Below are 23,238 nucleotides of genomic sequence, written 5' to 3'. Positions count from 1 at the left end.
ACATATTTCATTTATTAATTTTTAAAGGGCGTGCAAAGTCAAAAGTTGACAAGTAAAAGTGAACGGAGGGAGTACATGTCAAGTTTATAATCATACGATTCAAATGATATTTTATTATATTATACACATTTTTAATTTAGAACCACAAGATTCAAAAGTCTATTTTTATTTCTTTAACTCCGTATCTAGTCAAACTTAGACACTTAAATTGAAGGAGTATATGCCAAATGAAGAAAGTGAAAGGACAATTGAGACATGCGATGCACGGGGCTCAACATGATTAATTTAGTTACTCACTTTAGTTAGTCTTTATAATTTGTATTTTTTGCAATGGATACTGTGATTTTCCTTAGTGAGTCTCCTTATTTTGTTTCTTTTCCTCTTATTTTCCCCCTTAATTTCTCAATTGTTGTTAAAATTTATCTTATTTAGGTTATATCCGCCTCTTTTTATATTTAGTAAGTTGACAATTCAAATATCCTACATGTCAAGTTTATAATCACAAGATTCAAAGGATATTTTATTATATTATACATATTTTTAATTTAGAATCACAAGATTCAAAAGTCTATTTTTATTTTTTAAACTCTGTATCTAGTCAAACCTAAACACTTAAATTGAGACAGAGGGAGTATATGCCAACTGAAGGAAATGAAAGGACAATGGGACCTAAAAAGTAAACACACAAGAGGTAGAATTAATGTTAAACTTCTAAAATATACACATATTAGTCCCTACTTAAAGTACAATTTCATGTGTTTTCTATAATAGAGTAATAAAATGAAGTGTAGAAGTAAAGAAATATGATAACGTAAAAGTGGAATACAAGTGTAAAGGTGGCAAACCAAGTAGTAGTACTTGTTAAATGAAGTGGACCCACAACTGAAAAAATGGAAAGAAATCAAGTACAATTGAAATAAGTCCAAATTTAGTATATAAAATGAAGTGTAGAAGTAAAAAAAATATGATAACGTAAAAATGAAAATATGTGTACAGGTGGCAAATCAAGTAGTAGTACTTGTTAAATGAAGTAGACCCACAATTGGAAAAAAAAAAGGAAAGAAACCAAGTATAATTGAAATAAGTTCAAATTTAGTATACAACTCAGACAGCTTTTTGTACAACTTATTGTTGCTGTGTTCGTCCCTCTTGGACACTTGTATATATTAGAAAAGAAATACAAAACTAGTTGGTCTCGGTTGTAAAATTATGTTGTAACCATCCGGCTTTATTCAGTTTTATTCATTCCGATCCAGTACAAATTATTTTTCTGTAGGGATTCTCTAAATCGGAGTTACCCAACACTGATATACAAGTAACTTTGACTAAAATACAAGTGTAATAATAACAACTAGAACTTCATCTAAACAACAACTCCACCAATGTGAGCTTTGCATGGTTGGTCCCACGTTCGAAGAGACCAGGAAAGCTCCCGCAGTAGGCTGACAGCCAGCATAAAGATAGAGCCATGATGATACCTATAACCTTAGAATACAATAAGAAGAAATGGCATATACGAGAACCGTGTAACTTTATTAAGCTAAACTGCCCGGGAAACCTCGATCATCACAGGAATTGTTGAGCATGGCATCGTCATTGAGAAGACAACGACGGAAGGAGCCAACTGAAGAAACCTACTCTAGTTTCTCCCCTCGATCTCTGAGACGAGTATTCCACCAACACCTTCCAAAGCTCCCCTACCGTCCACTGATGTGAAACAATCCATTGAGTCACCTAGACCAAGTTTTCAACAAAGAAATATCGCAACGATATAAGCTTCCAAAACTTGCAGGTTTAAATTGTATGTTTTGGACAAATTGGCGGATGCATTCTATGCATGAAAAGAAGATGTTTCTGCTCTATAATAATAACAAAGTAGAGCCCTGAAGCCAGGATAAGATAGGTTTTCATCATGGAAACTAAAGTGAAGTTAATTGATGCTGAAGCTATAATAACCAACATGCAAGATTTCCTAATGATCAATCCCTAAGCATCTATCATTTCTTCCAAGATAAGCATCAATTTGAAAGGCCCTTAACCAGCACCTCCACAAGTCTTAACAGTAAATTCATGGATTTACCATTTCTATCGACGGGTGAATTCTCACCCTACACAAATGTTGATAATGCTAAATTTTCCCTTTCACAACCAACAAAACTTAGAAAAAGGTCGGGGGAGGGAAAGGACAAAAGAATGAATATGGTGACGAAAACAAAAAGAAGGAATACATGAATTGATCAAAAACACCGTCAGAAATAAAAAAGTACCCAAGTGAATGTAGTGGCAAACATCCTCTTTTTTCGTTTTCCCTTTTAGTAATTAAGTCAGTGAGCAGGTTTCCTAGCTAGTGAGAAATCTAGCTTTAAATCCTTAAGAGTAGACCAAGAATTTTACTTTCAGACACTATAACAAAGATATAGACAAATATCAATTCTGGCAAATGTCCTTAGGAGTAAACATATCAGTTCAAAGCAAAAGAAACTTATAGAATAATTAACAGATGACAGTACCTGGTCCAGCATCTGCAATGCTTCCAGGCCAAATGTGTAATACAAGATGTAAGGTCTCAATGCCTGTACGAGAAGCACGGAGACAAAATTTCAATTAAAAAAGAAGATAAAAGACGGAGAAAAGAAGATGTTCAAAGTAAAATGAACAAGGAGACGCAATTTAAGGGGGAAAATGGTATATCATATCCAAAAGAAGATTTTTGATATTTGACATCTTACTACCTCCATCGCTGTCTATATGACTCATTTTCCCTTTCCAAAAGCCTAAACGTCTAGCACATTTTGACAAGTAGTAATAACGCCCAAACCATTACAAGTTTCAAGAATTCAAAGATTATTAAACTCAGGTTAAGAATTATGATGCGTATTAAAAGGGGGAGAGTAATAGACTGCGCTCAGACATTCAAAAGAAAGCACCAGATACATTTATTCTGCAAAAAAGGCAGCAGAATATATATCAAATAGGTGAAAAGCAACTGCTCTTTGCCTCGCATGTGCCGAATATAAAAATGCAGAAAAATGTCCAAGGGGAAAGAACAACCTGAGATGCAGCAATCCATTGAAGCATAGTTTTAAGTTGAGGATCTCCTCCAAAAGCACCACAACCCCAATTTCCAGTCACAACCCCAATTTCATGCTGATTGTCTAAAGGTTGACCATTGTGACCCTCGTGATTTCTGATTAACTGGTTACCCAATGTTTCCTCAGTTGCTTGAGATGAGGTTGAAGTATGACCAAGCGACTATTGGACACAAGATCATGGAAAACCAAAGAGCACGTCAAATGAAGAAAAGCTAATTGAAATACCTGTAAATATCTGGGAAAGCGGAGCAAAAGGAAATAATAAAAGGAGGGAGATTTTAAAAACATGACAAAAAGAAATCCCACCAAAAGATTAACAATGGACTTTCCACCGGTGGCTTTAACATTTTGATCATCTTTGAAAAGCTGTTGATACTGATGACACTTGTATTGATCCATGAAGCCACAAAATGCTTTGTTAATCTCCCTGCGCGATATATTCAACATATCATCAATAAAGCATAAATAACCAAATACTAATCCTTTTTAGTCAGCTGGACAGGAAGCCATTTTAATGAATTCAACTTCTAGTCAGCAGATACTTGAAACCAGCAACTCAGTCAAGTCATTCCCCAGTATGGTTTTGCTAAATGAATTCCACTCCCCAGCTCGATCTAATAACATCTGAGAATATACTCTACCCATAAGCTTTTAGCCTTTTACCCCAATAACATATTTAGTACTCCGTCCTTTCGCTTTTGGAGAGTCAATTTGACTAAACTTTGAAGCTAAAATGGATTAAATTAACTCAATATTTTAAGATTAAAATTTATATATATGAAAACGACATGAAAAGTACTATACATTGCAACTTTTCTCATATCAATTGGTGAAAAAATACATCTTAAAGCTTTGGTCAAAATTCATGCAGTTCGAATCTAGGGAAGCGAAAAGTAATACATACATTGAGACAGAGGGAGTACTATCTTTATTTCATTCGCAGCATTTGTGCTATAAATACAAAAGGTCCACGGGTTATAGACCAATGGTTAGGATTTTAGATTTCAAATATGTCTCACCCTCAGTGCAAACGATGCTACCTATCAATTCAACAGGCTCGCATGAAAAGGAAAAAAAAAATATTACTCTACCATCTCAAGTGACTTCTTATTTTATCCTTGATGTGTGTTATTTGCTAAATATGGTCATTTTTTTATCTTGTCTATCTTGCAAAATCACATATCCATCTTAGCATCCACATCTATGTGACTCTAATCTTGCAGAAGTCCAACATATCCACAAAATAAGTGTCATAGAGATGGATGTGCTGTCATACAAGATTGGACAAGATTGTAACTTTAGAGGATTATATGACCAAAATATCTACTTTTACTTCTTTATTCACACGGTATCATAGTAGACAGAGATTCTGGGTTCAACTCATCGCCACCAATCATTAAAAGAAGTTTCACGTGCTTGACCATGAATACAATCATACTCGCACATAAGGGGACGTATTGAATATATAATTAAGTATATTAAGTGTACTCTCTTTTAAACTTACTTCTAGATGAGGTGGTCACAGTTCAACATTGTGTCATGAAATTAATGAGTTTGTAGATATTCTTACAAGGTCGCCCTGTAGCTCCAGAATTGAGTATTTTTGCGGAAAATGAAGAGCATACAACATATACACTCCAACTTGGGGTTAGGGGGCATTAAGAACTAGGAAATTGTTAATATGAAAAGAATTTGTTCCTAGTAGATATGGGAAAGATTTCTCCTTAATTAGGAATTACCTTCTTTTTCTTTTTTAGATATCATATATTCCCTATGTAAGCCTATTTAAATCCCAACATGCTTAGGGAATAATCGATCAATTCTATTCACAATCACAAAACATCTACTTTAACTTCTTCCTTCAAAATTCATGAATGTCCATATAAGATCAGCCAATTTACATCAACTCCGAGCATAAGCTCATGGACTTTGTCTCGCTCTCCTATTTGACCTCTCAATAAATTAATTAACAGACAAAATAGAACCTAATTGTACCTAAAGGATAATCCAATACTTACGGGGTTCAATATCATCTGTTTAAGTACCCAACAGACTTCATGAAAGAATTATATTCCATATAAGCATTTTAAAAGAGTACAGAAACTTGTGTACCTTAGAAGGCCTTCAAGTCGGTACTGGCTCTTTCCCGGGCGACACAGTGCATCTATTGCAACTATCCTAGTCTTACGCCTTCCAAGAACGTCAATTTCCTTTTTGTCGACATAGTCACCATTAAACCGGAAAGAAGAGGCATGCCTTCACCAATTGAAAGATGTGAAATAAGCTGAATTGCAATTAAAGGCCCAAATGTCAGCAAAAGAATGCCATGGAATTACAGCAGTTCTAATTTAAGTTGGTGATGTGTTGCAAGTATGCAATTGATTATCTATCTAAACTCACCCGGTATAACTTGAAAACCTCTCCGTACCAACAATTTCTATCGCTTCATTGTCTGCCATGCACGGCAGGAAAAGCATGCCAGCAATTAACTCTGGATTGATCATAAACCGAATTTCTTCCTAAAAAAGAAAATTACCTATTAGATTCTCTTTGAACAAATACGTTCCAACCATCAAACTAGGGGTGGTAACTTGGAAGATAAGAAAAAAAGGTGCCATGCAATAGGATGTCTATTTTGCTTCTTGTTCTTGTGGGGTGGTAGATTCTCTATCTTAACCGTTAATGTCACTCAGCACCATTTCTTTCATGAAAATTTTTTATAAGGAAAAAAATCCATAACACCAGAAAAAATCCACCGAACTGACAAAGAAACAAAACCAGCAAATTGTACGATCTGTGGTTTGATTTAAATATTTAATAAAGCAACTTAGCTGGTTCAGTTACTTTGTAAGTAAAAACCTAGCTAACACGAGCTGCAGACACGCTTTTCTGAAAAACGAGAAGATGTAAGTGCTTAGAAAACATAAATTTGCCTTAGTCATTTTACTCGTCACTACAAAAGACTGTTTTTTTATGGTAAGCAACAGACAAAATGATAATGGCGATTTCGTTCTCAATGTTGAAGATCAACAGACAATATATCGGTTCTCCTCTTCATCAAAATAAATATATAAGGAGGTTTTTATGCAGCACATTCACTTAAGGAATTAGAAGAAAATCTCCATTTTCAAAGGCAAAAGGTGCAATGCATTGTGACAAATAAGGGACAAAAGCAACTTGTTTGATGAATTATTTTTGGCAAATTATTAATTTTGATAAAAATGGTTACCATTATATTCAAAAATATGAAAAAGAAAGAATGTCCAGAAAGGAACCTGCACACAGCCCCTAATGAGAGCACCACCTCCTAAATACATGTTAGCAAAATCAACTTCAATAGCTTCACGAGATTGATCTTCAATTAAGCCTGAAATGGAAGTCTAGAAAGAAACAGAAATATATCATACATGTAAAAAAATGAAACATAATAATTTGATGGAGAATACAGTTTACTTCTTACCTCAATATGGCAAAGGGAAATGTTGGACTGGCTCCATACTCTTTCCTTTGGATAGGGAATACAAGATGGACTATATTCCACAGAAAGAACTTTTCGCTCAAAAGACACATAGCCCACTGGCATAGATGAACATATCCTCCCAAAATAGTGAACAATGCACTTCAATTTATTTTCAAGTGCTTCTTCATAATGATCATGTAGACACCTGAAAACATGTATGTCAGCACATGAACTCCATTAATTCGATTTAAGGAATCTTACATATTTAACCATAGTGCAACTATGAAAGAGCACAATATAAAGTGTACTGCAACCCTTAGAAGTTTTGGAACATACAACTATACGCTGCTTTCGACAGGCTCTAGATACCCTCACTAGCACCAAGGTAAGACACTACTTCCTAATTATTTCGACATGCATCTAGATAAATTTGTCCAGGACCTCCAGGTAAGTTCAAATTTCAAAATCTCGATTTAAGCAAAACTCAACTGATATATAGAGATGGATGGAGAAATATTCATATTCAAACGAAAGGGGCATAGGAAGAGGAAGTAAAAGAATTCCTATCAGAAATTTTGACAGTTCTTGGTTCAAACTGATCACTTAATAATTTAGTAAAATTCTTGGTTCAACATTCTTTATGGTTTTACAAAATTTACTCTCTCAAAGATGATCACACTTCATAAAACTTCTCATTTAGTCAAAAATCCACTCAGAGCTAGATCAGAATGCATATAAAAAGACAAAAGTTTGGTGGAAAATAAAACTACTCACCACCACTTATGCTTCAACTCTCTGTAACTCATTCTGGTCAACAGTTATACACCACAATTAAGAACTTACAATCTAATTATCAACCTAATGAAACTATATATCTAAACCGTATCATTAGATGGAGAAGTGATGTCGATTTTCAGATTACAACAACTAATATTGAGAAATTTGGGAACTGAGAGTAGATTGTTTCTGACTTTCTGCTAAAACTGTTGTCTACAAGATATTAAACATTAACATCAGAAGACTGCAGATAAAATAAGAAGCAATTCGTAAAGATGACCAAAGAGAAGAACAACAAAATGAAGGACTTCATGATAGTTAACTGAGCGCAGAGCACCTATAACTTTTCATTACACTATTTACAAGAAAGAATTCTTTTTATCAGTCAAAATACACCTGACATTGAAGATACATGAGACACAAATAGGAAAAATAAAGCATGGATGCAATAATAAAAACAGAGAGTTGATGAAACATACGCAAATAAGTGATCAAAGTTGATCATTGGAAGATGTTTGGCACCTCGATCACTGGTAGGAAATAGACAAAACAACGCGCATGCAAGAAGAGCTCCGATTAATTCCTGGAAAAAAAGATTGAAAATCATGACAACTCATGCTACAGATGCTTCTTACAACATTGAATAATCAGATTCTGCTGCAGAAATCAGTCGAAGGAGTAAAAGAAGTATGAAGCCAATTTATTTTGGAGATAGCTGTGGAGTATCCATATGAATCTCAGACTGTTACCTGAACTCGGTTGTGCGTATCCGGTATGGGAAGAAATCCAGAAATGGGATTCCTCATCACTTAAACTTTAAGCTAATTCCTTTCTATTCATAAAGGAAAATGGAATAGTATTGTATCTTTTTATTTTTGGTGTAAAGAGAAAGGTATAGAGGAAACAGAGCTTGTAGTCTTGTAGATTGGTTAGGTTCTCTGTAAGTAGTTTCTTTCATGTTTTCTCTTCTTTTTTCCTTTTTTGTGAAGATCTCCAGCATATCCTATGCTGGAGAATAGAACATTACCAGTTTAAAAAAAAAAAAAAAAAAATCCTTTGAAGAAAGGATAGCTCCTTTCCTGCCTGCTTCTTGGCCACAACCACAGCTACGACATTAAGTAAAGGACATACACATAGCCATAGTATCCGAACATATGTACATAGTTGCTTTGTATATAAATTTTGTTTCAAAAAGCAAACCAGAGAAACTAATCAATGTGTAAATTAATAAGTTGATTCTCCTAATCTGAACCTTTCCATTCTTTATAGTAGAGCGGTAAACAAACCAAAGGAGGGTAAAAGGGGTGGTTTTACAAACAAAACTTCTAAACTACTACCTGACTAAGGAAGACAATGCCAGGCTCTTGTGATTCTAACAAGCGAAGACCGGTTTTGACTCCTTTCAAAACTCCATCATCAGCATTCTCATAGTGAGTTTCTAATAAGGGAAAAGGGGCAAATATACCCCTCAACTATAGGATATGGAGCAAATATACCCTCCGTTAAAAAAAAGGAGGATTTATGCCCTCGCCGTTAATGAAAAGGGGCATATATACCCCTCAACTATATGATATGGAGCAAATATACCCCTCGTTACAAAATTGGTGTATATATACCCCTGCTGTTATAAAATGGTGCAAATATACCCCTGTCGTTTTAAAATGGTGCAAATATACCCTTTTCACTGACGGATTTTTAAAAAAAAAATATTTAGGTTATTTTTTAATTAAAAAATATCACGTGACTTTAAAAAAAGTCTACCCATTTTTTTGTGTAGACATACTTTTCTAAGGCCACATAGTAATTTTTTTTTTGATAGGTGGGGTCTATTCGTTTAAAAAAAATATCTCCGTGACTTTAAAAAAATAAGTCTACCCATTTTTTTAAAAAAATAAGTCTACCCTTTTCACTGACGGATTTAAAAAAAAAATATTTAGGTTATTTTTTAATTAAAAAATATCACGTGACTTTAAAAAAAAAATCTACCCATTTGTTTATGTAGACATACTTTTCTAAGGCCACATAGTAATTTTTTTTATAGGTGGGGTCTGTTCGTTTAAAAAAAATATCTCCGTGACTTTAAAAAAAAAAAGTCTACCCATTTTTAAAAAAAAAAAAAAGTCTACCCTTTTCACTGACGGATTTTAAAAAAAAAAATATTTAGGTTATTTTTTAATTAAAAAATATCACGTGACTTTAAAAAAAAGTCTACCCGTTTTTTTGCGTAGACATACTTTTCTAAGACCACATAGAAATTTTTTTTATAGGTGGGGTCTGTTCATTTAAAAACAATATCTCCGTGACTTTTAAAAAAATAAATCAACCCTTTTCACTGACGGATTTAAAAAAAAATATTTAGGTTATTTTTTAATTAAAAAATATCACCTGACTTTAAAAAAAATCTACCCATTTTTTTGCGTAGACATACTTTTCTAAGGCCATATAGTAATTGTTTTTTGATGGGTAAGGTCTGGTTCTTTTAAGAAAATGAGTAGACTTATTTTTTTTAAAGTCACGGAGATATTTTTTTAAACGAACAGACCCACCTATCAAAAGAAAAAATTACTATGTGACCTTAGAAAAATATGTCTACACAAAAAATGGGTAAACTTTTTTTTAAAGTCACGTGATATTTTTTAATTAAAAAATAACCTAAATTTAAAAAAAAAAAAAAAATCGTCGGTGAAAAAGGTATATTTGCACCATTTTAAAACGACAGGGGTATATTTGCACCAATTTTGTAACGAGGGGTATATTTGCTCCATATCCTATAGTTGAGGGGTATATATGCCCCTTTTCATTAACGACGAGGGCATAAATCCTCCTTTTTTTTAACGGAGGGTATATTTGCTCCATATCCTATAGTTGAGGGGTATATTTGCCCCTTTGCCCTTCTAATAACGAAGGCAATTTCAAAAGCAAATTAGCCAAGCGCGGCACCACCTCTTCGAACCATTTTGCAGCTTCAGCCCTAGGAAGCAACTGTATAAACAATCCAGCATTTCGAAGACAATTCAATCAGTTCCAATAACATTCAAAAAATTTCCAACATGTTTTCATAATATACACACTACAAGCCCAGAGGCGGATCTAGAACTTGAAGTTTATGAGCTCCTATAGCGACCTCAATTTAATATAAACTTGGATTCCCAATCAAATATTTATAAATAGTTAATGGATTTCTTAATATATATACAGGGTCTGAGCAAAAACTTACCAATATGTACAGTTCGGCCAAATTTATTTACCAATATGACCGATATATACAAAACCTACACACTGATTGTGTATATTATTGTATATTATATGTATAGCATATTTATATTAGACGTATAAATGTGCAAAACCTACATTTGGTCATATTTTGTAAAACTAGATCTCACCCAAAGGCATCGGGCTGTAATTTCCCCCCAAAACTACTGGATTCCGGTGAACCCACAGGCGGTGCTCCAAATTGTCATTGATTACAGCTACTACACCTCAGTACCACACATGTTGAGGGCAATAAAAGTGAACATATGAAACTCATTTCATCATCATACCAAAAAAAATCTAGTATTCCCTCCGTCCCAATTTAAGTGTGTTAGTTTGACTTGACACAAAGTTTAAGAAAGAAAAGAAAATCTTTTGAATTTTGTGGTCCTAAATTAAAGATGTGTATAGTCCTTTAAATCTTATGGTCTTCAACTTGTCACGTAGAACGTTGGAATTGAAAAATTTACTAAATATAGAAAGAGACACTCTTTTTGGGACAGAACAAAAAGGAAAGTAAGACACTTAAATTGCAACAGAGGGAGCATGTATTATGAGAATTTATCGCGAACTAACAGGTTTTACGCTAACTGCCAGCCTACCACAACCCTTCTCTTTTATCTTGGGTGGGATTGGCAACGTGAACAAGCACAGGCAAATTTTTCAGAATAGACAAACCAAATTGAATAATTTATATGTGCATGAGAAGCACAAGTATCAATGGAAAAATTGGAGAGGGAGAGAGAGTTTCAAATATCAGAAATTGCGATGAAAAGGACTTCGCCGGAGTTAACGTTGACTTCAAGTCTTCTCTCACAAATAAGTTATATTTGCCCCGCATTAGCTCTTATCATCCAATTTAGAGTCATATTTACTCCTCATCAGTTAAATCCAATGTCCACATATAAATTTTCCTACATAGCGCGCGCTCCTATGTTTTTTCTTAACTAAATCTACTCACCCATTTAAACTCTTTTAACCTATCCGATCGACCCACTTAAAAGGCTCCCATAACAGAATAATATGTCAAATATTCAACCAAAACCTAATAAAAAAAGAGAATTGTGGTCCACAACACACAAACTAAAAATCCTGGCTGCGCCTCTGCTCTGAACTGATTATAAAATTTATATGGACAGAGAAGGGGAAAGATTGACTTCAAGTCTTCTTTCTTCTCATTACAAGTCCTTCACTTCCTGCTGCTGTTATACAGTTCATTGAATGCCTAAACGGACCGTTGCTTTCATTTTATATTTGTCCTTCTGGTCTTACAAATAAGCTATGTTTGTACAAGTTGGTTATACTTTTTTAATATATTTGTCTTTGTTACTCCTAAATTTTCCGCCATCAGTTAAATTCAATGTTACTCCTAAATTTTCCTACGTGCCTTCTATGTGACACATTTTTTTTTCCCACCTAAATCTACTCACCCACTTAAATTCTTTTAACCGGCCCATCCAATCCATTAAAAAGGCCCCGATCACATAATATTAACATTTTTTTGCGCGGATTTCCCTTCTTTTGGGGTGGTCTTTAAATTTGCCCCTCATATTACTGGTCTTTCATTTTTGCCCTTCGCGTTGCAACCCTGAGCGTTCACGCAGAAATCATGAGGTTCTGGGTTCGAACCCCCGTTCAAGCATAAATTAAAAAAAAAAAATTGTAAGGCAAGGTTTGGGTCGCCTGTATGCAGGATCCGGCATACTCATGCCTTATGGGCAGACTTGGCATAAGTATGCCGGGTCCGGCATAACTTTGGTAATTCCTTAACAAGCTTATGCCGGGTCCGGCAAACTTTTAGTTAAGCTTTAACTAAAAGTCTTTTCCTAGTTATGCATAATGGGGCAGACTTTTAGTTAAGACACAACTAAAAGTATGCCCATAAGGCATAACTAAAAGTATGCCCCATAAGGCGAAACTTTTCCTTAAGGCATAACTAAAAATTTACCTTATAAGACAAAATCCATGTCTTAAGGAAAAGTTATGCCTTAACTAAAAGTCTACCCCCATAAGGCATAACTAGGAAAAGACTTTTAGTTAAAGGCTTAACTAAAAGTTTGCCCATTAAAAGTTTTCCCATAAGTATGTTGGACCCGGCACAAACTTGTGAAGGAATTACCAAAGTTATGCCGGACCCGGCATACTTATGCAAGTCTGCCCAGAAGGCATAAGTATGCCGGGTCTGGCATAACTTTGGTAATTCCTTAACAAGTGTATGCCGGTGGAGCATAGCGAAATTTAAACTCTGCTTTACGAATTTTTTTAAAATTTTTGATCGAGTGGGGGTTCGAACCTGGAACCAAGGGCAAAATTTAAAGATTTCAACTATGAGGACAAAATTTAAAGACCACCCCAAAAGAAGGACAATTCTGCGAATTGTCCCAATATTAACATGTAGTACTTTTTTTTTTGCACGTATTGGTTTTTAATTTTTGCCCTTCAAATTGGTGGTCTTTAAGTTTTACCTCTCCCCTAAGATTCAAGGTCGTGGGTTCGAACCTCAGTTTAATAAAAAAAAAAAAGGCAGAATTTGCAAATCTGATCAGTAAAATTCTAAACAGAATTTCTGTCCATGCAAGTTCTGCCTTGAAGGGCAAAATTTAAAGAGGTAAAAATTAAAGACCACCCCAGCAAAGGCCAATCCTGAAAATTGCCCGTAAAAGTATTCTACCAAACCCAGTAAAAAAAGAGAATTGTAGTCCACAACTCATAAACTTAAAATTTTGGCTCCGCCCCTGTTCAGAACTGAAGGGAAAGAGAAGCTTACATCATCGAAGAAGAGAGCAAAACCATGAGAAGCAGAAGCATCAATGGAAAAATCAGGGAGATTGAGAGAGTTTCGAATATCGGAAATGGCGATGAAAAGGACTTCACCAGAGTCAACGTTGCTGTGATGAGGGCCTTTTGAGAGAGATTTAAGTGCTTCAATTACTGGTGGTGGCCAAAAGAATGAAGATGATTGGAATGAAATGGGTAATAACGGAAGGATTGACTTCAAGTCTTCTCTCTTCTCCATTACAAGGCCTTCTGTTGTTGCTGCACTGCAGTTACACAGTTCGTTGAATGAGTAGACCGGTACTTTCATTTTATAGAGGGACAAAGGGTTTATATTTGCCCTTTCATATATTTTTCTTTTTCTATATATATTTGCTTTTGACCAACATAAGCGCGAAGCCGTTAGTCTCTGGATGCGCAGAATATTAGAGTCATATTTATCTTTGTTATTCAACTTTAGGTCGTTTCTACCCTTTCCACCTAAATTTTGCTAGGTGGTGCCTAATACATTTTTTTCCAACTAAATCTACTCACTCATTAAACTCTTTTTAACCCGTCCGCTCGACCCAATGCCCTCACCATAGAATAACATGTAAAAGTATCATATCAGAATCCAGTATAAAAAGAGAATTATAGTCTGCAAAACATAAATAAAAAATCCTGGCTCCGCAATCAAAGGCGAAGCTAGAAAGGGTTGAGGGGTTTCATTCGAACCCCTTCAGCGAAAAATTACGCTACATATACCAAATTTAAATTATTTTTTTTATATATATATTGACCCCTTAGCTTGTATTTAATTCTTCGTAATTTTGAAATCCTTAGATGAATTATAGATATTTTAACTATATAGAAGAGCCACTTGGCCCAACCTTTTAGTCTTGCGTTCCAATAATAATAATAAAAAAAAGTGTGGCTCCATACTTTTCACCAACCAATATTTAAAAAAAAAAAAGTGTGAGTTCCATACTAAACACCAACCAATATTAAAAAAAAAAAGTGTGGGTTTCATACTAAACACCAACCAATATTAAAAAAAAAAGAAAAAAAAGTGGAATCCACCATCTCCAAACTTACGGGAAAAAAAAGTGGACCCCATATTAACAAAATCAAGCAATATTAAAAAAAAAAAAGTGAATCCCATATTAAAAAAACAAACAATGTAAAAAAAAAAATGCATCCCATATTAAAAAATCAAACAATATTCATGTAATTTCCAAAGTATCTCATTAAATCAATAATGATGGATTCATTGCCACATGCGTATCGCCCATTAGTGGGAGCAAATGAAATTATTGTACAGCAACATACTTAAAATATTTATATATTAAAATAAGATAGAATTTAATTACTTTTCCATTTTTTCCTTACTCTAATAAATGTGAAAAAAGATTAATGTCGTAAAAGAAAAAATAATATTAAATTGAGATCAAATAATAAATAAGGTAAATTAGTCAAATTATAATTCTAATTGACATCTCCTTAAAAAAACATGCAAAAGACAACATGACAAGTAAAATGAGCTAAACCAAGAATATTCACCAAAAATTAAAAAATAATAGTTCTTCGTTTAAATAGAAAGTCAAATTTCTACTTTGTTTCATTTTAAACATGTAAAATTAATATAATAATTTGAATTAGAATTATCCAAATCAAAATTTGATAAAAAATAATAGGTATTGTTTAGGCCCAATCTACATACATTAACAATAGAATATTTTACACCTTTAAATTAATCGAATCAAAATTCAAAGTATCAACTGATGCTTAAATATTGCTATTGTTTTATCTCAAAGAGAGAAAAATAGTTTCCTTTTTAAATAAGTCTTCTCTTTTAAAAAGTATTAATAAATTTTTGCCAACTTTGTATTCGTAACAAACACTAATATAATAAATTTTTGGATACGAAGCACAAACTACAATGTTATATTAATCATGTTTTGAACATAATATACGTATTACTTTATTACTATATAGAAGAGTCGGTTTATAGAGGTAAGATCATCGTCCGTGTTCGGTCCCACTTTTTTATTTAAGGGCAAAAAAATCCTTTGTGGTCTCACCCATTTTTTTATTTAAGGGCAAAAAAATGACATTTTATACTTTATATTACCAACTCTTCAAAAAAGTAGATAGAAATACTTTATTATATTTCTATTTTTCTACTATATAGAAGCATCAGTTTACTCATGCTTCGTCGTCAGTCACTCTTAAAAAAAAAAAAGGTGGACCCCATACTTAAAACGCCAAGCAATATTTTGTTTTTTAAAAAAGCGGACCCCACACTCTCCAAACTCATGAAAAAAAAAGTGAAACCCATATTAAAAAAAAAAAACATGCACCCCATATATTAAAAAATCAAATAATATTCATGTAATTCCCAAAGTATTCCCATCAAGTCAATAATAGTGGATTTATTGCCACATGCGTATTAACCCATTAGTGAGAGCAAATGAAATTATTGCACAGCAAAAAACATAGACCCCATATTATTACTTTTCTTCAAAATATTTAATTGTTGTATTTGCTATTCCGCCATGTCATTTATTTGTTATGTTTACTCAAATAAATATACTTAAAATATTTATATTTTAAAATAAGATAGAATTTAATTACTTTTTTATTTTTATTCTTACTCTAATAAATGTGAAAAGAGATTAATATCAAATGAAGATCAAATAATGAATAAGGTAAATTAGTCAAATTATAATTCTAATTCACGTTTCCTTAAAAAACCATGCAAAAGACAACATGACAAGTAAAATGAGCTAAACCGAGAATATTTAACAAAAATTAAAAAATAGCATTTCTTCGTTTAAATAGAAAATCAATTTCTACTTTGTTTCGTTTTAAACATGTAAAATTAATTTAATAATTTGAATTAGAATTATCCAAATCAAAATTTGATAAAAAATAATAAGTAGTATTTTACACCTTTAAATTAATCGAATTAAAATTGAAAATATCAACTGATGCTTAAATATTGCTATTGTTTTATCTCAAAGAGAGGAAAATAGTTTTCTTTTAAACAAGTCTTCTCTTTTAAAAAGTATTAATAAATTTTTGTAGCAAACACGAATATAATAAAATTTTAAATACGAAGCACAAATTACAATGTTATATTAATCGTATTTTGAACATAGTATATATATATATCCATAAAAAAAGTACAAACTTATGTATGTTTATTATCAATATATATATATATATATATATATATATATATATATATATATATATATATATATATATATATATATATATAAACACAACTACATATTCATAGATACACTATAATTCAAAATGTTTGGCCTGTACGAACGGGCATAGGCTATCTAGTATTATTTATAATTTTGAAAGATACATTTATAATTATATTTTATTAAGTTGGGGCAAAAAGATAGCTTTCACCAAAGTATAATTCCCAGCCAAAACGCAGCCCTTACCAGCCCAAGTATTTTTGAAGAAGAAAGTCAAAGTCAGAGTCCCAAAAAGAGTGAAAGAAATGGCGGCTTCAGCTTTCGGACAATGCAATCTTGCTCCTCGTACAACAACTATAATAAATCCTACGCAACGTCAGCTCTTGTCTTTGTCTTTCAACAGACAAACCGTAAACTCTTCTTCACCTGCACTCTCATTTACCCAATCTCTAGGTCAAATCCTATTTCTTTATTTACTGATTTCAATTTGATTTTATTTGATCCTCTTTTGTTTCAATTTGGGATTTCTTTTTGAATTTTGATTTAGGTTTTGGGTCTGCAATTGAGAGACATTGCGAGGATCTAAACCGGTTTACAACGTGTGCTGTTCGTGAGTTGACTGGTTCTGTTATATCTGCCAAGGGCCATCGCTTTGCTGTTGTAAGTATTTTCCTCTTTTTTAACCTTTTCCTCTATTTGGTTGCATAGTTCATACATTGTACTACTCTTTGCATTTCATTTTATACGAGAGTGTTTGACTATGCACCAAGTTTAAGAAAGAAAGGAATACTTTTGAGTCTTGTGGTTTAACAAGCCAAAGAAATTTTTGTGGCTAGAAATGGGGATTTTAGAGATAAATATTGTTGTTAAATATTGAAAGGTGTTATTCTTTTTGGGACTGACTAAAAAGAAAAGAGTTTCATGTAAATTGGGACGGAGAGATTAAGTGATTTTTTTTTCATCTGTCCGAGGCTTGGAAGACAGAGTTATTCGGTGTCGGTGTTGGTGGGAGGTTGCAGGTACCCGTGGAATTAGTCGAGGTACGGGCAAGCTAGTCCGGACACCACGATTATCTAAAACAAGAAAAGAAATGAAGAAACATACTCGCTCTTTTCGTTATGTATGGTGGTAAAAAAGAGAAAACTACTAGACACAGAACTTAAGAAATGGAAAAAGATTTTTGAGACGGATTTAAATTATATACGCTGATAGACGATAGTGTAAAAGTGATTGACTAGATACATGGTTTAACAAATAAAAGTAATCCTATTCAAATACCACTCTTCTTTTTTGTCTGTCCAAAAAGATTGACATCTTTCTGTTTTTAAAGGCTACTTAATCTTTAACATCTCGGTTTTTCCATCCTGTCTTGTGACATGACTTGTTGGACATGAGAAGGAAAGATGAAGGGACATGTGATACTCGTACTCTCTCCAATGTCATAACAATGTACTTAATGTTTGGTGTAAACATGAGGAATGATTTAAGCAAAAAACCTCAACAAAAATCGAGAAAGATAATTAGCAATGCTTGAAGTCACTTACATAAATGCTCTTAGACTTCGGGTCCACAAAATCATCGTTGGCCTTGATATGTGTCTTCTTCAAAAGCTCATGTGGATGAGGCGGTCGTTTTAGTTCGTTTTGCTAAAATTGAAATCGCATCTACCACAATTAATACATAAGGAATAGCTTTGAAGAAATTATAACTTGACGAAATAAAAATGATTCTACCAGTTGTCTTGCATGCTCTCGGTGAGTGCGGGAGCCTCCTGTATGGCATGAGGGACCAGATCCTTCACCACATTTCTCACTTAGTCGATTTTTTGAACATTGTGCTGATTTGGCCTTGAAAGCCTCGGTATCCCAGTGAGGCTTCCAGTTCTCCCAAATAGATGACGGGATATGTTTGCGTTTCTCCTCAGAGGATTTTGCTTCAGATAACATACCCTTGTATCGTTCTGCACATTTGCTCGTAAACTTATCCTTTATGGAACCTTCAATTGCAGTATTCCATTGGAAACACTTCTGTTTAAATAGACCAAAAGAAAAATAACACATGAATTGATATAACAGAAATTCTAAATGAATAAACTCAACTAACAAAATGATAGTTAGCAGAGCTTTACCTTAAATAAATCATATCAGAAAATCTACAATGGGCTGATCGAATCAAACAAAAAAGGGGAAAATAAGCTTGCTAAAGATAACTTACCACTTAGCTGAAAGGATTGTGGAACTGAGAATCCAAGAACGGCAGATGGATCACGGGAGACTGCAGGTTGAGATAATCTTTCATTTGGGGAAAAATGAAAAGGATTTACAGAAGTACTGGTATAATGGTGATCGTGGGCAGAAATTGGAGAAGGAAAAACTGAAATAATGGCGCGAGTCTCTGTATTCCGAGAAAGTGGAGGGTTTAGGCGGCATAAGCTTTTTTTTTTTTTTTTTCTGCTTCTTAACTTTCCACTTTTCTTTACACTTCTACTACTATTATATAAGTCGCAATAACCAGGCAGCCGATGGTCAACATGCCTGCGTGGCCTGTCAGGGGTAAATCAGTCATTTCACGTCTCCTATTTGATTTTTCTGCTTGATCTCATCTCATCGTAAGGCACAGATGACGTGTCACTCTTCTGGATGGCTGCTGCTTCAACGCGTGCCCTCAATTTTGGCATCTGCAGACACCGCCTTTTGCCACTGTAGTTGTAGCTTCCTTGTGCTGTATCTACATTTTGCTCCACCCTTTGGCGTTCCCATTCTGCCCTCTGCTGTGTACATACAGGTCAATTGTTGTTTCACTGTTTTCCTCTTTTACTTTATTTCTCTTCAACTCCTTATTTTTCCATTTGACTGATCTTTTAGAGCATAGTGGTTTTCCTCTTTGACAGAGAATATATTTGGCCTGCCAACACTTTTTGGCTCTTTACCTGTTTGTGAATATGCTTGAATTAGCCATTAACTTTCTGATGTCTTTATGTAGCTTTCTGTTTTTCCTGTTACTTGTTGTTAATTCCTTGCTTTAGGCTTCACAGAATTCTTGACTAGACTATATATTCAATGAATTTCATATTGGTTTCTTCTGCTATGCTGCTTGTAATAACTCGTACTTTTATACTACAATAGAAACGTGAGATGGTAGTCGGATCGACATGGGTGTTTTATGCCAATAACTTTCAGGCAGAGGGTGATCAGAATTTGAGAACGTTCCCAATCTTTTTTTATTGCTCTTTGTTGGTAATCACAATTATGTGGGTAATGTGTACTTTTTATTACTCTCTCTGTTGGTAATCACAATTATATGTGAGCTCTCTATTTTAGCAAGTTTTGGGGTTTCTTTTTGTTAAATTTTGTTTGAATGGTTTATAGTTGTTTCTATTTTGCTTGTTATGTTGGTTACAATTTTAAGGAGTAGTGTATTTTGGTCTGCAGCTGTACAGTCTCACGAAGTTCTAAATTTTGTTTGCAAATCCCACCCCATTTAAGATTTGCCTATAATCATATGCCGCTTCCCTCTTCTTTGCATGTCGATTGTTTGATGTCATCTGACCATCGCGCTGAGATTTTGAATCGCATAATAGTTATAGGTTGATTCTGTCTTCCATCATTTCCTGCACATATCAGTTGGACTTTCTGTAGGAAAGGTGTTTGACTAACATTTTACTTCGGAGTAACAAAGTAAGTTTAGCCTTGCTGTTAGGAGATTTGTGCATTTCTTTTACGCTTGCCAGCGAGATTTTCGGGTTAACATTTTGATATTGGGTGCAACATTTTTAATACTATATATTATTCGGTCAAAATATTTTTTAGAGCCCTGTTATATTTCCTTTTACCTCTCATTTGTCTTAGCTTTGCTCAAAATTTTCGATAACTGTGGAAAAAGGCCTTCACCTAATGACCTAACATATGTATTTCCAGCTTACTAATTTCTGCAACTTTGTTATTAGATATTTGTAGAAAACAGTTACAAGATGGAGCAGAGGCTTAACATCGCTGCAATCACACCAGCGACTAAAGACTGGACTTGTAAAGTCCAGGTTGTAGATAAATTTCGCCCAAGGGAGAGCAAGGATCAGAAGACACACTTTCAGATAGTTATTGTCCAGGATGAGCACGTATGTCAACAGCTGCTGTTGTAACTACATAAAAGCATTCATTATCTATTTATAAATTTTGACGTTCTCAACTTTGGTGGACTGCAGGAAAAACAGATTTGCATTATATTGTAAGGTGATGATAGAGGCTGCTATCACGAGATGTTTGAACTTTTCAACACTTATCTGATCTCATCCGCCAAAGTTCGAGAGAAAAAACCTTATTCATTACGAATCAACAAATATGAATGGGTCGTGGATAGTTTTACTATTGTTGACTGTGTTGAAAAGCATAACGACAAAGAAGCAGTCTTGCCTCCTGCGATGAGATTGAATGTGGTTTCCCTCCTGGATCTTGAACGACAACCTATAGGTGTTGAATTTGGTACGCCAACTCACTATACCTCATCCAACTGCATATACTACTGCTTTAACAAGTACTTGTCTCGTACTTATTTGTTTAATTTACGAGGTTTGTCAGGAGTAGTGTTTCTATTCCTTTTTTTTAAAAAAACAATTCTTCCTATGCTTTGTTTTAGGAATTTTACAGATGGTAAAACCTTAGAGGCAATTTATGCATCATGTCGCTAATTTAGTTGGTTCAAAAGCTTTTCACAATCTAACTGCATACTGCATTGTTTATCAAAGCAGACTTGCTGGTGGTCGTCGCAAATTGTTGCACGATGAAATCTACTGCCAACCAAACAAAGCTATTCCAGGAGGCTATAGTTATGGATAGCAAGTAAGTTTGTTTTCCTTCTTCAGAAAAAAAAAAAAAAAAGATTGCCCCACACGAATGATTGTCATATTTACCATAACTGTGTAGGAGGAAACCTTTTCTCTTCATTAAATGGGAAGACCTGGCCGACAACGAAGGAACCAGGCTACTGAGAGAGCTAGACGAATACCCTATTATTGTTGCGAAGCGGATAGATATGACTGAATTCCATAATGGTATGAACACGATATTTACTCTGGCACTAACAAAAAAGTTGGCTGTATTTATCAACTACTTTCCCATGTGCAGTGCGATAACTTTCAACAAGGTACAATTCAACGATCTTAATTGATCCTCTCTACATGCAGACCTTAAGAAGCTGGTATGAACTATCTTCTTCCGATACCTCAAAACACCGTAATTTCCCATTATTTCTTATCTAGATTACCATTATTTCTTATCTAGATTACACTTCTTAATATTTGTTTGCCTTCAGGGTGAAAGACAATGAGAGAATGTTAAAGGCGTACACCTTGAAAAGCTTATCGGATTCACCTTCGTCGCTCAATCTTGCCCCTATTGAAGATGACATATTACCCATTTCCGCTATAGCTTTGCATTCTACTATGAGTTTGCTAACTTGTATGATAAGTTTATTCTCATAGTTATCTGCCCAAATCTACACTGATTCCTGCTAAAATCCAATTTTCTTTTTTACCGACTCTGGTTTTTATCTAACTGAAAAAGACATGACTGCTCACATTTACGAATCATAGCACTTGGCGTTTGTTGATTTCTTTCCACTGAAAATCCTGCCTTCGAAACCCAAATGTATGAACAAATATTTTGCACTACATTCTTTTATCTTAAGGGAACTATATATAAATCAAATAACCTTGATGCCACCGCTACTAAATACAATATTATTATACTTCTACAGATATTATCAACAAACTTGACATTTTGAGTGGCCAAAGAATTGCGGCAACTAAGAATGGTCCAACGGTTTTAGTTTTCTTGTTCAGATACGACTTTAAATGAAACATATAATTATAATATGTGGACTTGAAACATATAATTATAATATGTGGACTTAATATTTGTTTGATTATTAAAAACAGAAGCTTCATGAAAAAGTTCTTAAAGGCTCAGAGCTTCTCTCGGAATCTAACACAGGTATATTACACCTCCCCTCATAGAAATGTATGATTTTATTGTTGCATTAACTCTATAGCGGACGTCTCTTGCAAAGTTGTTCTGTCCCTTTTTCCCTGTTTCCCCATATATCATGACAATCATGTTTGCTGCTGGGAACCACTTCCTAGCTATACCAGTAACTACCTTACTGCTCTGCCGAACGTTCTAATACAACTCCCATAGCCTGTGCACTGAAGTTATTGTAAAGCCGCTGCAAATGTCAATGTAATTCTGCTTCTAAAATACCAAAGAGTTGACTAAGTGTTTCCCCAACAAATCTCATTTCTTGAATTTGTTGTAAGTTTACTTATAATGAACAAAGTTGTGTTGTTTTCTTCCGTGCGAAATTATGAGGCAGTTGAATGTACTTGTGAAATACACTGAACTTTAAAACACTATTAAGAACGTTGAAATTGTAATAAAGTGAAATTTCATTTTGAGCCTGATGGTAGCAAGTCAGAAGAATCACACTCACAGACACCATAAAAATGGTACTTTTGTTAGATAGCAATTCCAGCTGCTGCCAACAACATCACGGCTCACTGCAGTAATACATCACCATTTCATATGTAAACATCCCATGTAAACACAACATATACACATCAGAAAAATAGACCTTGCACGGGCGATTCGCCACTAGTTCAAATATAAATGACTTTCTCCCGTTCTATATTTGG

General features: G+C 34.0%; 2 protein-coding genes across 5 annotated transcripts; one reads left to right on the top strand and one right to left on the bottom strand.

Moving 5' to 3' along the window:
- Positions 1-1,068: 1,068 nt before the first annotated feature.
- LOC132604301 (poly(ADP-ribose) glycohydrolase 1-like) lies at positions 1,069-13,726 on the bottom strand. 2 transcript variants are annotated; one of them, XM_060317752.1, is made up of 12 exons: positions 13,349-13,726; positions 10,232-10,311; positions 8,667-8,796; positions 7,809-7,912; positions 6,553-6,757; positions 6,368-6,472; positions 5,493-5,611; positions 5,205-5,348; positions 3,399-3,519; positions 3,052-3,252; positions 2,511-2,573; positions 1,069-1,734 (listed from the first exon to the last, which is right to left on the bottom strand). In XM_060317752.1, the coding sequence occupies exons 1-12, from the start codon at positions 13,664-13,666 to the stop codon at positions 1,594-1,596; spliced, it is 1,731 nt and encodes a 576-aa protein (XP_060173735.1). In that variant the 5' UTR covers positions 13,667-13,726; the 3' UTR covers positions 1,069-1,593. The 2 variants fall into 2 exon arrangements, with proteins under 2 accessions (XP_060173735.1, XP_060173734.1); XM_060317751.1 differs by lacking the exons at positions 8,667-8,796; positions 10,232-10,311 and having other exon boundaries at positions 1,073-1,734; positions 13,349-13,714.
- Positions 13,727-16,759: 3,033 nt separating this feature from the next.
- On the top strand, positions 16,760-22,174 carry LOC132604299 (uncharacterized). Of its 3 annotated transcripts, none has more exons than XM_060317750.1 (9): positions 16,760-17,006; positions 17,101-17,213; positions 19,173-19,337; positions 20,500-20,667; positions 20,755-21,031; positions 21,298-21,388; positions 21,473-21,600; positions 21,674-21,746; positions 21,861-22,174. In XM_060317750.1, exons 1-5 carry the CDS (start codon positions 16,859-16,861, stop codon positions 20,779-20,781), a joined length of 621 nt encoding a protein of 206 aa, XP_060173733.1. In that variant the 5' UTR covers positions 16,760-16,858; the 3' UTR covers positions 20,782-21,031; positions 21,298-21,388; positions 21,473-21,600; positions 21,674-21,746; positions 21,861-22,174. The 3 variants fall into 3 exon arrangements, 2 of the variants coding, with proteins under 2 accessions (XP_060173733.1, XP_060173732.1); XM_060317749.1 differs by having other exon boundaries at positions 19,167-19,337; XR_009568700.1 differs by lacking the exon at positions 19,173-19,337 and having other exon boundaries at positions 16,766-17,006.
- Positions 22,175-23,238: the final 1,064 nt, after the last annotated feature.

This window comes from Lycium barbarum, chromosome 7 (assembly GCF_019175385.1).
Source record: "Lycium barbarum isolate Lr01 chromosome 7, ASM1917538v2, whole genome shotgun sequence".
NCBI classification, from domain to species: Eukaryota; Viridiplantae; Streptophyta; class Magnoliopsida; order Solanales; family Solanaceae; genus Lycium; species Lycium barbarum.
This window is presented reverse-complemented; position numbering and strand designations above follow the sequence as displayed.